At 32.4% G+C, this 12,126-nt stretch overlaps 1 protein-coding gene across 3 annotated transcripts in view; it reads left to right on the top strand.

Annotated features, from left to right (window-relative positions):
* Positions 1-12,126, top strand: part of TECRL (trans-2,3-enoyl-CoA reductase like) — a 111,996-nt gene that overhangs the window by 87,813 nt on the left and 12,057 nt on the right. For 2 of the 3 annotated variants that reach the window (XM_025887752.2, XM_073891167.1), the window contains exon 8: positions 869-912. In XM_025887752.2, coding sequence (XP_025743537.1) covers positions 869-912 — 44 coding nt within the window. Of the gene's footprint in view, positions 1-868; positions 913-5,817; positions 6,401-12,126 lie in introns of those variants that run through there. The other variant, XM_073891168.1, reaches the window with a different exon arrangement.

Here is a 12,126-nt window from a genome sequence, read left to right as displayed (position 1 = left end):
AATGTTTTTAGAGCTAGCCACATTATACATTATGATACAGATATTATCATAGCTTTTACATGGACGTTTAATAATATTAGAAATGCCTTTAAATATATTCTTATAAAATATGCAAGATTTAAAATGAGACATTATAATTGTGTAAGTGTGTTTATATAATACAATTTATATGCACATACACATAAAAGTAAAAAAAAAAGAAAAGCCACTGTTAATACAGATGATGAGTTTATCAGAAAATTTTATTTTTAGGACTTTTGTATATTCCACCTTCTTTACCATGAGAAAGGTATCTTTAAGACAGTGTCTAAAATTCTATTTTATTCCTTATATATATAATTTGGGAACATGTAACCTAAATTTTTATTTACTTTAAGATAAGAACATTAATGCTTGCCTCATATATTTGTTTTTAGATGAAAAATAAAAAAACATTTAAAATATTACCTATTATAAAATATCAATGCAAAAAATAAAAGTTTTTATTAGCATGTTTTTTGTTGTTGTTAAATGTTAAAAAACAACAGTTATCATTGGGTGCCATCATATATTATGCCACATCATGTGTTTCAAGGTGAGAAATGAAAGATTAAATCTGCCTTCAAAGAACTTAATAATACAAATTAAAAATAGATTCCTTTTGTATTCTAAATATAATTAAGTGACAAGAAATAAGTATATGTTGAAAGCAAAAATTTTTTCATCCCTTTAGATTGCAAACGTGCTATCCCAAAAAGTCAATTACATACACAACTGTACTCTGGATTAGAGGATAGTAATATCCAATAAACATTGCTTCAATTATGTTTATAGTGTGGCAATCCAAATTATGAATGTTTGCATTACATCTTCTTTTCTTGCTTTCTAGCATTTGGAAACCGGCAAGTCACAGTATCTGCTATCATTTTTTTGGTATGTATTATTTATATTACTTGCATTCAGCTCTAGTTGTAGTGCTATTAAGAATGCAAAACAAATTATATTTGAGGATTTCACATGTAGAAAATATCATCTATTTTTATATTATATACTTAATGATATTTAGTAGAGTAAGTCAAACAATTACCCTGAATCAAGCTATTAGCTCTCTAAATATTTTTTGCTCTCTAAATCTTTTCATCAAAATGTTCTACTCATCTATGAAGCATGATTAGAATAATTGAAATCTAGTAAAATTTGAAAAAAAATCATAGTAATTCTTCCTATTGTGTATTTACTTACAAACCCTAAGAGCAAAAAGTTTTATGAGTCTAACAGATGAACATCTAAAAAACTCTTTGGCATATGGAAACTGCGTTTTTGAATGAAAGGTAGGTCTTTTCTAAGTGTTCTCAACCAGTTATTTAGATTATTCTATTTAAATTTACATATGCATTGTTTGAATTGGGTACACATCAATCTAAGTACAACAGATTATTTATCATTTCTGAAATGCATTATTTCATTAAACACATATTTTGCTTCATACACCGTATAATTCCACAATATAACCCATGCTTCTATTCTTTATTCATGTTCTTCCTCATTCTTGTCCTTGATAGATTAACTCCCATGATTCCTGTCCCTGATGCATTGATGAATTCTCTTGATTCATATATAAGTCTATATCCTTTATGAAGTTGGTATTGAATAACTTATGCCCCACCATTTCATACAAGGTGTAAATCACACACACTTTGTTAAAAGCTCTCATGCGAACGTGTGTGTATGAATGTGTGTATTTTAATTAATACTTTAGTTAATTACATCCTCTATATGTTGGCTGTGGCAGGAGCAGGTCCTGCTTTAATATTTTTAGCACCTAGTTTTGTGCCTATTAGAAACACTCCTTGCTTGAGTGAATAACAAAAATCATTTCTTTATTTATAACTTCTTTTTTTTTTAAAGATTTTATTTATGTATTTGAGAGAGAGAGAATGAGAGATAGAGAGCATGAGAGGGAAGAGGGTCAGAGGAGGAAGCAGACTCCCTGCTGAGCAGGGAGCCTGATGTGGGACTCGATCCCGGGACTCCAGGTTCATGACCTGAGCTGAACGCAGTAGCTTAACCAACTGAGCCACCCAGGCGCCCGTTTATTTATAAATTCTTAAGCAAATATATTGTCAATATATCATCACCTTTTAACTTTCCACATGTGTATATTATTCGTAGATTGCAGGGCTTCAGTTTATTTATTTTGATGCCTTTATTGTTAACCTACATTGTACCAAGTCAAATGATTTTTGTATATTAACTACTCAGTAAATTTGAGCAAATGGAAGAATTAATTAGTCGATAAACAAAACAATAACCACGTATTTGGTCTTTATTTTTATATATTTTTAGATTCATATCTGATTATTTCTCTCATTTTTATCCTCCTTATAATGTTAGCCACTATACATTTTTGCAACTTGTTTTCTGTTATCTGTGTAAATATTTACACATCTCCCATTTTATATAATATTCTTGATTTCTTTCCTTTTCTCTAATGTGGTATAGCTATGAATCCATGGCTCTAGTATAAAAGAAAACTTTTTTGTTTGTTCATAACACCCAGTGCTCCATGCAGAATGTGCCCTCTTTAATCATGGAACACTACACCAAAACAAATTATGTAATACATGGTGATTAACATAACAATAAAAAGTTTAAAAAAAAGAAACGGAATGTGATTAAAGTCAGAGTCTCTAATAAAAAAAAAGAAAACTTTTTTAAAAAGTTACATTTTTATTTTGTTTTTAAGATTTATTTATTTGAAGTGGGGGAGCAGAGGGAGAGGGAGAGAAAGTTTTAAGCCGACTCTGCCCTGAGCACAGAACCTAATGTGGGGCTTGATCTTATGCTCCTGAGATCAGGACCTGAGCTGAAACCAAGAGTCAGATGCTTAACTGACTGTGGCACCCAGGCCCTCCAAAAAAGTTATTGCTTTTTAAAACACTTGTCTTAGCAGTTATAATATTTTTAAGTGAAAAAAGAGGCATAATTGAAAACAAGCAAAATTCTAAAAGTTTGCAATATACATTTTCCCCAAAGATTTCTAGACATTGTTTCCTAATTAATCTACTAGTGCTTAATATTCACACATGATTTTATTAATCAATGCTTTTTAATACATTTCACATGGGGAAAAAATAAGGAGAATTAGGCAAGTCATAAAACTTTATCAGAGTTTCTGTCTTATAAGGGCCAAGGTGTCAAAATAAACAAGTAGTGATAAATAGCATTGACTAAATCCAATACAGACAATAGATAAATGTAATAACTTTAATTCCACATTTCTAAGCACATAACAGATATTGACTGTTCCAATCATAGACTTAAATTAAGATTAAAAGAACAACCTGTGCTTTTAATTATAGATAGTATTGAGTATATGAATAAAACCTTATGTAAAAGTCAAAATTTTGAATGCAATTGTATTCTGTTGCAAATAGATTCAGAAATGAGACAGAAGGGTCATGCGAGTCTCCTAAAATTATAAATTGTGATGACAAATTACAAAGTCCTGCTAGCCCTGAATTTCTTAATTATGTTCCATGTAGGCGAAATACATTTACTTTTCACAAATAAAATATGATATTAAGAGGTAAGCTTTAGGAAACTGATTCTCCTACTGGATATAACAACAAATGAGTTAAGTTTGCACATATATCACCTAAATTGAAGATGCCTACCATATCATTGTGAGCATAACATTCTATATTTCAAGGTTGATTTTCTTTTCGTTCACAATAACTGAATGTCTATGTGTGTGCTTTTCACATTTATCATAAGAAATGTATATGCAAATGGTTCGGAAAGAAAAGCACCTATGTTTAAATCAAGTGCTTTTAAAATTATTTTATATTATCAGCATATAATATAATCAATTATTATTATGTAGAGGAAAAAGATTGAGAATTCATAGGCCAATCTTGTATAATATAAAGTATAACCAGAAAATGCTTATCTTAATTGAAAGTGTTAATTTTTCTGCTAATGTTTGCAAAACTTCCTGTTCTTCATTTTGTTGGTATATGTACCCTCTTAACATAAGAAAAAAGCATTATCCATTTAAAGTTGATTTTGCTTCTGCTGTTGTGTAGAGCCAGATTATACCCGGTTAGGAGATAATACGTGCAATGTGTGAAATATGGTCATAGTTAATTCTTAATTACTCATGTATGAATCATCCATTTTGTTGACTAACCATTAACAATTCTAATTTTCTCTTCTGCTCCCTCCTCTTTTATTTTTAGTCTAAGTTTTCTAATATAATAAGCAAAATCTATTGTAAGCAAAACAATACACATTACGATGCATACTTAATGTATTCTAATGTGGAGTATAATTCCTTGTAGAAAATCTTTGATTTTGGTGAATTTTGTCATGTAGATACTATATTTTGAGAAGTATTTTATCACCTCCCCCTTTGTGGAAGTTCTTTCTGACTTTCAACATGACTTTGCTCTCTCAAGTATGTTTTGATATCATAAAATCTACACGTGAAAAATCAAAGAAGTAGAATCAAATATAGGCAAATTTATAAAGACATTAGTGTATCTTTCACCACAACTTTTAGATCTTTGTTTTTCTTCTAGAAATATTGTAGAGATACAATATAATTCAGTCTCTTCATATTTCTATGATCTCTCTTCATTCTCTGAACACAAGTCCACCCACAAGGGAAAGAAAGTACTATTGCAAAAAATATATAGTCTATAATTTTTAATATTTTGCTATTTTATAAATAACAATCCTGTTTTCTTTATCCACTCTTCCTCTCAGTTTATTTTTACTCTCCAGAAGCAGTTTATGATTTGTCAATTCTTTGTACATTGAGCACTTCACCAGAAAAGGAATTTTTTCCTTGCATTTCCTTGCATTTCTTCAACAATGTAGGAATTGAGAGAAATAAATAATAATATACAAGACATGGTTTGCAAAGTACTGAAAATCATTCTTCTCCCTGGTTTTGCCCCTGTGTCTTCAATCTCACCATTAGTTATCCAAACATTTGGATTAAGTTTTATTTTTTGTTAAAATGGAAATATTCTTGGAGAAGTAATAAATTACGTTCTTTTTTTTAAGATTTTATTTATTTATTTGAGAGAGAGAGAATGAGATAGAGAGCATGAGAGGGTGGAGGGTCCGAGGGAGAAGCAGACTCCCTGCTGAGCAGGGAGCCCGATGCGGGACTCGATCCCGGGACTCCAGGATCATGACCTGAGCCGAAGGCAGTCGCTTAACCAACTGAGCCACCCAGGCGCCCAGTAATAAATTACGTTCTTATCAAACAGTCACATTTTCTCTTGTGACATTGAACCGAGAAGGACCTTGGGCAGAGAAGAGTAATTTTTGATTAAGGGAGAGGATACTGGGAACAATATATCACAGCTTTTAACAAGGGTGGAGGAGAGTGGGGCCGTGCTATGGAAACTGCAGTAAGGCCAGGAAACTGCTGAATGTTGGGTATTTGTGGAGGAGATAAATGAGGGAAGAAATGTGTGCCAAAGGTAATTGTTTTCATTCTCAGGCAGCATGCTCAGGTTCGGATGTCAGACTATTTTTCTGATCTTTTGCCTACTATTGATAGACACCAGTAAAAAGATGGACAGCACTTTTTATTGAAGACTTAAAACAAAATTTAGCACTCTACATTTTCTCATCATTTGCCAATTTGGTTTCCTCTCAACTCCCCTCAAGTATCTAAGATAAATAATGACATAAGTAGGAATCAACTTCTATACCTAAATATTGTTGGAGTAATGCTTCTTCAGTAATTTGTTTAGAAGACTAGTTTTAAAATTAATAACGTAAAATTATTTTTAAAGATTTTATTTATTTATTTGCCAGAGAGAGAGCAAGCACAAGCAGTGTGAGCAGCAAGCAGGGGGAGAAACAGGCTCCCTGCTGCACAAGGAGCCCGATGCAGAACTTGATCCCAGGAGCCTGGGATCATGACCTGAGCCAAAGGCAGACACTTGACCAACTGAGTCACCCAGGCATCCCTAATAATGTAAAATTAATGCAAATTTATTTTTTTATAATTTTTTGTAATTATCATTTAATTTTTGGCTAATACTGACTTACTCCTAAAAATACTAATACTTTAAAATCATCAGCTACTATATAATGATAAAAATTATCAATGCTAAAATATATAGTATTAAGCTAATATAAAATAACTTCTAAGAAATCATCATAAATGTGTTTTTAACAATAAATTAAAATAGTATTTATGAAGTATCTTTATCTTTAAAATTTTACTGTATGGTGCTATTTTTTAGACTCTAGTCTTGTACTGTATGTGCACATACTTGTGTTATTTGTATATAAATGTATATAAATGGGTTTCCTAATTTAAAGCAGATATTTCATGAAAACTCTATGGATTAAAAAATAAATAAATCAGGTATCCCTAGAATTGTGGTAATGAGATGGGCTACAGAAATAAAATAAACTATTTTTAAACATTAAATCAAACACCTTGAGTTACAATTTGAGTGAAAATACCATCTCTTACAGCAAGTATAACAAGTTTTATAAAGTAAAATATTAGTTTCATGCAAATATAAATTAATAAAATAACTCTCAAAATTTATTTTTCATATCCTGCAATCATATAAATGCAATAGCTGAACTTTTACTTAGAACCCTACAATTATTCATTTTTAAAAGTGACATGTGTTGGTTAGGGCAAAGACAATACAATAGAACAAATAAATCATAACAAATGGTGCTGTAGGAGCCAGATACATACATACAAAAAAAAAAAAATGAATCCAGACACAGACCTTATACTCTTCACAAAAATTAACTCAAAGTGGATCACAGACCTAAGCACAAAATGCAAAACCGTAAAACTTAGATGATGACATAAGAGAAAACCTAAATGACTTTAGGTACCACAATGACTTTTAAGGTAAAACACTAAAGAATGATCCATGAAGGATATAATTGATAAGCTAGACTTCATTCATCTTAAAAACTTCTGGTCTGTAAAGACTGATGTCAAGAGAATGAGAAGAAAAGGATAAACTAGGAAAAATATTTGCAAGAGACACATCTGATAAAAGATCATTATCTGAAATATATAATGGATTCTTAAAATGCAAGACTAAGAAAACAAACAGCTCAATTAAAAAATGGGTAAAAGACCTTTACTGACACCTCACCAAAGAAGATATACAGTTAGCAAATAAGCATATGAAAAATGCTCCAAATCATATCCTATCAGGGAAATGCAAATTGAAATAAGATAGCACTACAAACATATTAGAATGGCCAAGAACCTAGATCACTGACAACACCAAATGAAGATAAGGATGTAGAACAACAGCAGAAAATCTCATTGCTGTGGGGGTGAAAAATGATCTAGTCACTTTGGGAAACAGTTTGGCAGTTTCTTACAAACCTAAATATACTTTTACCATATTATCTAGCAGTTGTGCTCCTGAGTATTTACCCAAAGGAAGTAGAAAATTATGTCTACACAGAACCCTACAAATGGATGTTTACAATAGTTTATTCATAATTGCCAAAACTTGGAAGCAACTAAGATGTCCCAAAGTAGGTGAATGGATAAACTATGATACATCCAGACAATGGAATATTTCTCAGTGCTAAAATGTAATGAGCTATCAAGCCATGAGAAGACATGGGGAAAGCTTAAAGGAATATTGCTCAGTAAAAGAAGTCCTTCTGAAAAAGCTAAATACTATATGATTCTAACTAGATGACATTCTGAAAAAAACAAAACTGTGGAAACAGTAACAAGATCAGTGGTTAGCAAGGGTTGGGGAGAGAGGAATGAACAAAAGGAGTACAGAGGATTTTTAGGACAGCGAAAATACTCTGTATGATACCATAATGATGGTTATGTGGCATTATACATTTGTCCAAACTCAGAGTGTACAACACCAAGAGTGAACTCTAATGTAAACTGTGGACTTTGGGTGATTATAATCTGTCAATGTAGTTTCATCTGTTGTGACAAATGTACCACTCTTTTGGAGGACACGGATAATGGGAGAAGTTATGCATGTTCAGGAGCAGGGGATATAGGAAAACTCTCTGGACCTTCCCCTTGATTTTGCTGTAAACTGCTCTAAAAAAATGTCTTAATGAAAAAAGTATTGGTTAGTATATATATTTTCTGATAAACCCATAACTAACATATTGGACATATTTATTCTGGAACACAATGCATGTTATCCTTTTTTTTACTGAAATGTATATAAATGGGTTTCCTAATTTAAACAAATAGAGGTTAGGAATTAGAATAAATTTTTATAATGTTATAGTGATATATTATCATGTTATAAAACAACTTATGATGCTAAAAGAGTATAATATTGGCCTATATTATCAAATAGCATGTTTATGCAAGTGTGTTTTATCCTTTAGAAACTAACTTCTCAAGAAGTTAGTTGATATATATTACGATGAAACTTCCATAATTATATAGTGATCTAAGATTTTCTTTATTCTTGAAATATTAAGATAAAATAAATAAGACATGACATAATAATTATTATCATTAGAAAGAGAGAAAATTAAAATAGCTGAAATTCAAAACAAACTTGATTATTAGTGTTAGAAACATTTTGGCACATTCAATTTTTAAATTATATTAATGAAATAGACATTACATTGCTCAAATTAAAAACTTATATCTGCCGATAATTAATAATAATGATAACATATATAAATCGTAATCTCAGAAAACAAACTGAGGGTTGCTAGAGTTGTGGGGGTGGCTGGGTGATAGACATTGGGGAGGGTATGTGCTATTGTGAGTGCTATTGTGAGTGTGAATTGTGTAAGACTGTTGAATCACAGACCTGTACCTTTGAAACAAATAATACACTATATGTTAAAAAATAGAAGAAGATAGTGGGGAGGGAAAAATGAAAGGGGGGTAATCTGAGGGGGAGACGAACCATGAGAGACTATGGACTCTGAGAAACAAACTGAGGGTTCTAGAGGGGAGGGGGTGGGGGATGGTTTAGCCTGGTGATTTATTGAATGGAGCACTGGGTGTTATACGCAGACAATGAATCATGGAACACTACATCAAAAACTAATGATGTACTGTATGGTGATTAACATAACATAATAAAATAAAAAAATCTTTGGGGAGAACAGATATATACAGAAATAATATAGGTCATTTTTTTTTAGGATTTTATTTATTTATTTGACAGAGAGAGAGACACAAGCGAGAGAGGAAACACAGCAGGGGAGAGTGGGAGAGGGAGAAGCAGGCTTCCGACTGAGCAAGGAGCCCAGTGTGGGACTCGACCCCAGGACTCTGGAATCATGACCTGAGCCAAAGGCAAACGCTTAATGACTGAGCCACAAGGCACTCCGCTCATTTTCATTCCTATAAAAATACTCTTAGATTACAGAATAAAGATTACTTATTTTTACTGTGGAAACCAAAAGAGTTTTACTAAGACAAAATGAGAGAGCCTGACTATTTGATGGCTACAAATTCTGTATAGGGTGTTTAGAATTCATTATTATTTTTTAAATATTTAATTTATTTAAGAGAGCACGAGAGAGAGAGCAGGAGCAGGTAGCGGGAGGGGTAGAAGGGGAGGGAGAAGAAGACTCCCCACTGAACAGGGAGCTGGATCCCACTGAACAGGCAGCTGGATGCCGGATTCAATCCTAGGATCCTGGGATCATGACCTGAGCTGAAGACAGACACTTAACCGAGCCACCCAGGCACCCTTAGATTTTATTCTATAGACACAGTGTTTTCACTATTTATATAAGTAGAGAATGTTCACTTGCTGAGGCTTGCAAGAAAGAACATTACAGAAATTATATAAAAATGGATCTCCGCAAGTTGGGCTTCTACACATCTGTATGTTTCACATATATAAGATAAATTAACATTTAAGTAATGTAAAAATCAAACCTAATGATAGCAACTTCCTCAAACTTATTTGTGAAATTGCTGTGTTTACATATAACGTGCCAAAGGAAGATATCTGATTTAGAGAAAAATCAACCCAGGAGAAATGTGTAAGTCATGCTGGAAAATGTTCCAGTGTTTCACATTTAATGTTCTTCTGATTTTTTTTTCAGTAATAAAACCATATATTGAGTTTTATAGCACTGACTGAATTTTCTAATCTTACTCAGCTCTGACCCAAGAGGAAATTATATCAACCACTTTTATCTAGGTCAATTAAACTATATTGGACACATTCATTCTTGAGAATATCGAAGCCAGTGCTTAAGGTGAAAGTTGAAAATAGTCACAAATGCTCTTTAAAATCCATTACAGATTTGCTAAGTTAATGATAAACTAAGTATTTTTAAACATATAGATATAGCTGATTTTTTTTTATCTCCACCCTTAGAATGTATATGGATATGCATTTCATCTGTAGATAGCAAGATGGAAAAGTTGAGTTATTTATCATTTTTTTAAGTTCCCTTCTATCATATTTCTTATTTCAGTATGTTATGTTTTATTTGGGGGCAGGGGGTAGGGGCACCTAGTGATAAATTATGGCATTAGTATACAGCTAGTGGTCTAACTGAAGCTAAATGCTCATTTTTCCATGCCCTATACTTTGGGTAGAAGATTGATGTTTTCATATCTAGTTGTGTTGTGAAAAGTAGGAAGGAGAAATTATTTGGAAGGTTGAATGAGTTTAAAATATTGATAATCATAAAGTGAATATGATTTACCAGAAGAAAACCATAATTTCTAAAATATAATTTGTTCACAGAGTTGGTAAGTTAATTTGCTTATTAATAAGTATTTTTTATTATATATTCCATTTTGCATTTGGCACAGTGAGTGATGAAAAATAAGTATGACATGCCATTTGATTGAAAGAAGAGAAAAGATAGAAAGACCAAACAAACAAAACAAATTATTAATTTAGTAATTATGTGTTTTGCGGTGTTGCCATTGTGAGAGATAGAAATTTAGAGAAGTAAGATTAATCAATGTAGGGTAATTCTCTGGTTTTTAATTGATGACATTGGTAACTAAAATTATCACAGTTTTATTGGGTAATTCATATGTCAGGCACTTGATTTCATTTAATCATCCTATAATAACCATCAGGGGAAAGAAAGTAATATCAGCATTTATGTGAAGAAATGGAATTTCAGATATCTTAATCATGTAATCTCTAAAAAGTAAAAGATGAGGCATTCGAACACAAGTTCATCCAACAATGGCTCACACTCTTAACCACATTCACCTATAAATAAGTTCAACTATAAAATTATTATCTGAAAATGTAAAATTCAGCTTTTATTCATAATGATAACTTGAGAAACTAAGAGCCTCTTCTACAATTACAAAACTATTATATGTGAAGAAATCCCTACAGAAATTGTTGAAAAGAACAAAATCAGATATATGTTAAGAGATTAATAGCATTAAAGATACTGAGTTAAAAACATGCTCAATTTAGGGATATATTATAGTGAAAATTTGGATGACTCTAAACAATAATGGTATTGGATAACAATGTTATTAATAACAAAGTATTAAATTTTGAATACATACCTAGTGTTAATCAGATTAAGCATATTGATGACAAAGGAAAAGGTACTAACTTCTGGGGACACATGTTGCAAGTTGGGAACATTATTTTTTTTTAAGATTTTATTTATTGGGGCGCCTGGGTGGCTCAGTTGGTTAAGCGACTGCCTTCGGCTCAGGCCATGATTCTGGAGTCCGGGGATCGAGTCCCGCATCGGGCTTCCTGCTCAGCAGTGAGTCTGTTTCTCCTTCGGACCCTCCCCCCTCTCATGCTCTCTCTCTCTCTCTATCTCATTCTCTCTCTCAAATAAATAAATAAAATCTTTAAAAAAAAGATTTTATTTATTAGACAGAGAGATCACGAGCAGGGGGAAGTGGTAGAGGGAGAAGCAGACTCCCCACTGAGCAGGGAGCCCCAAGCGAGACTTGATCCCAGGACCCCAGGATCACGACTTGAGCTGAAGGCCGAAGCCCAACCGACTGAGCCACCCAGGCCTGCAAATTGGGAACATCATTAACCCTGTCCCTGAAGATGTTAGTAAGACTTGAGCTTCTAAAACGTCATAGCGGTCTATTGACTGGGATGGCTAGTAGAGTGTATATGATCAAGGGGTCAGATGACAGACAATCAGCAAGTGTCT

This window comes from Callorhinus ursinus, unplaced genomic scaffold, assembly GCF_003265705.2.
Source record: "Callorhinus ursinus isolate GAN/ISIS: 27379988/994484 unplaced genomic scaffold, GSC_fseal_2.0 scaffold4, whole genome shotgun sequence".
NCBI classification, from domain to species: domain Eukaryota; kingdom Metazoa; phylum Chordata; class Mammalia; order Carnivora; family Otariidae; genus Callorhinus; species Callorhinus ursinus.
Note: the sequence above shows the minus strand (reverse complement) of the source record. Positions and strands in the feature narration are given on the sequence as shown.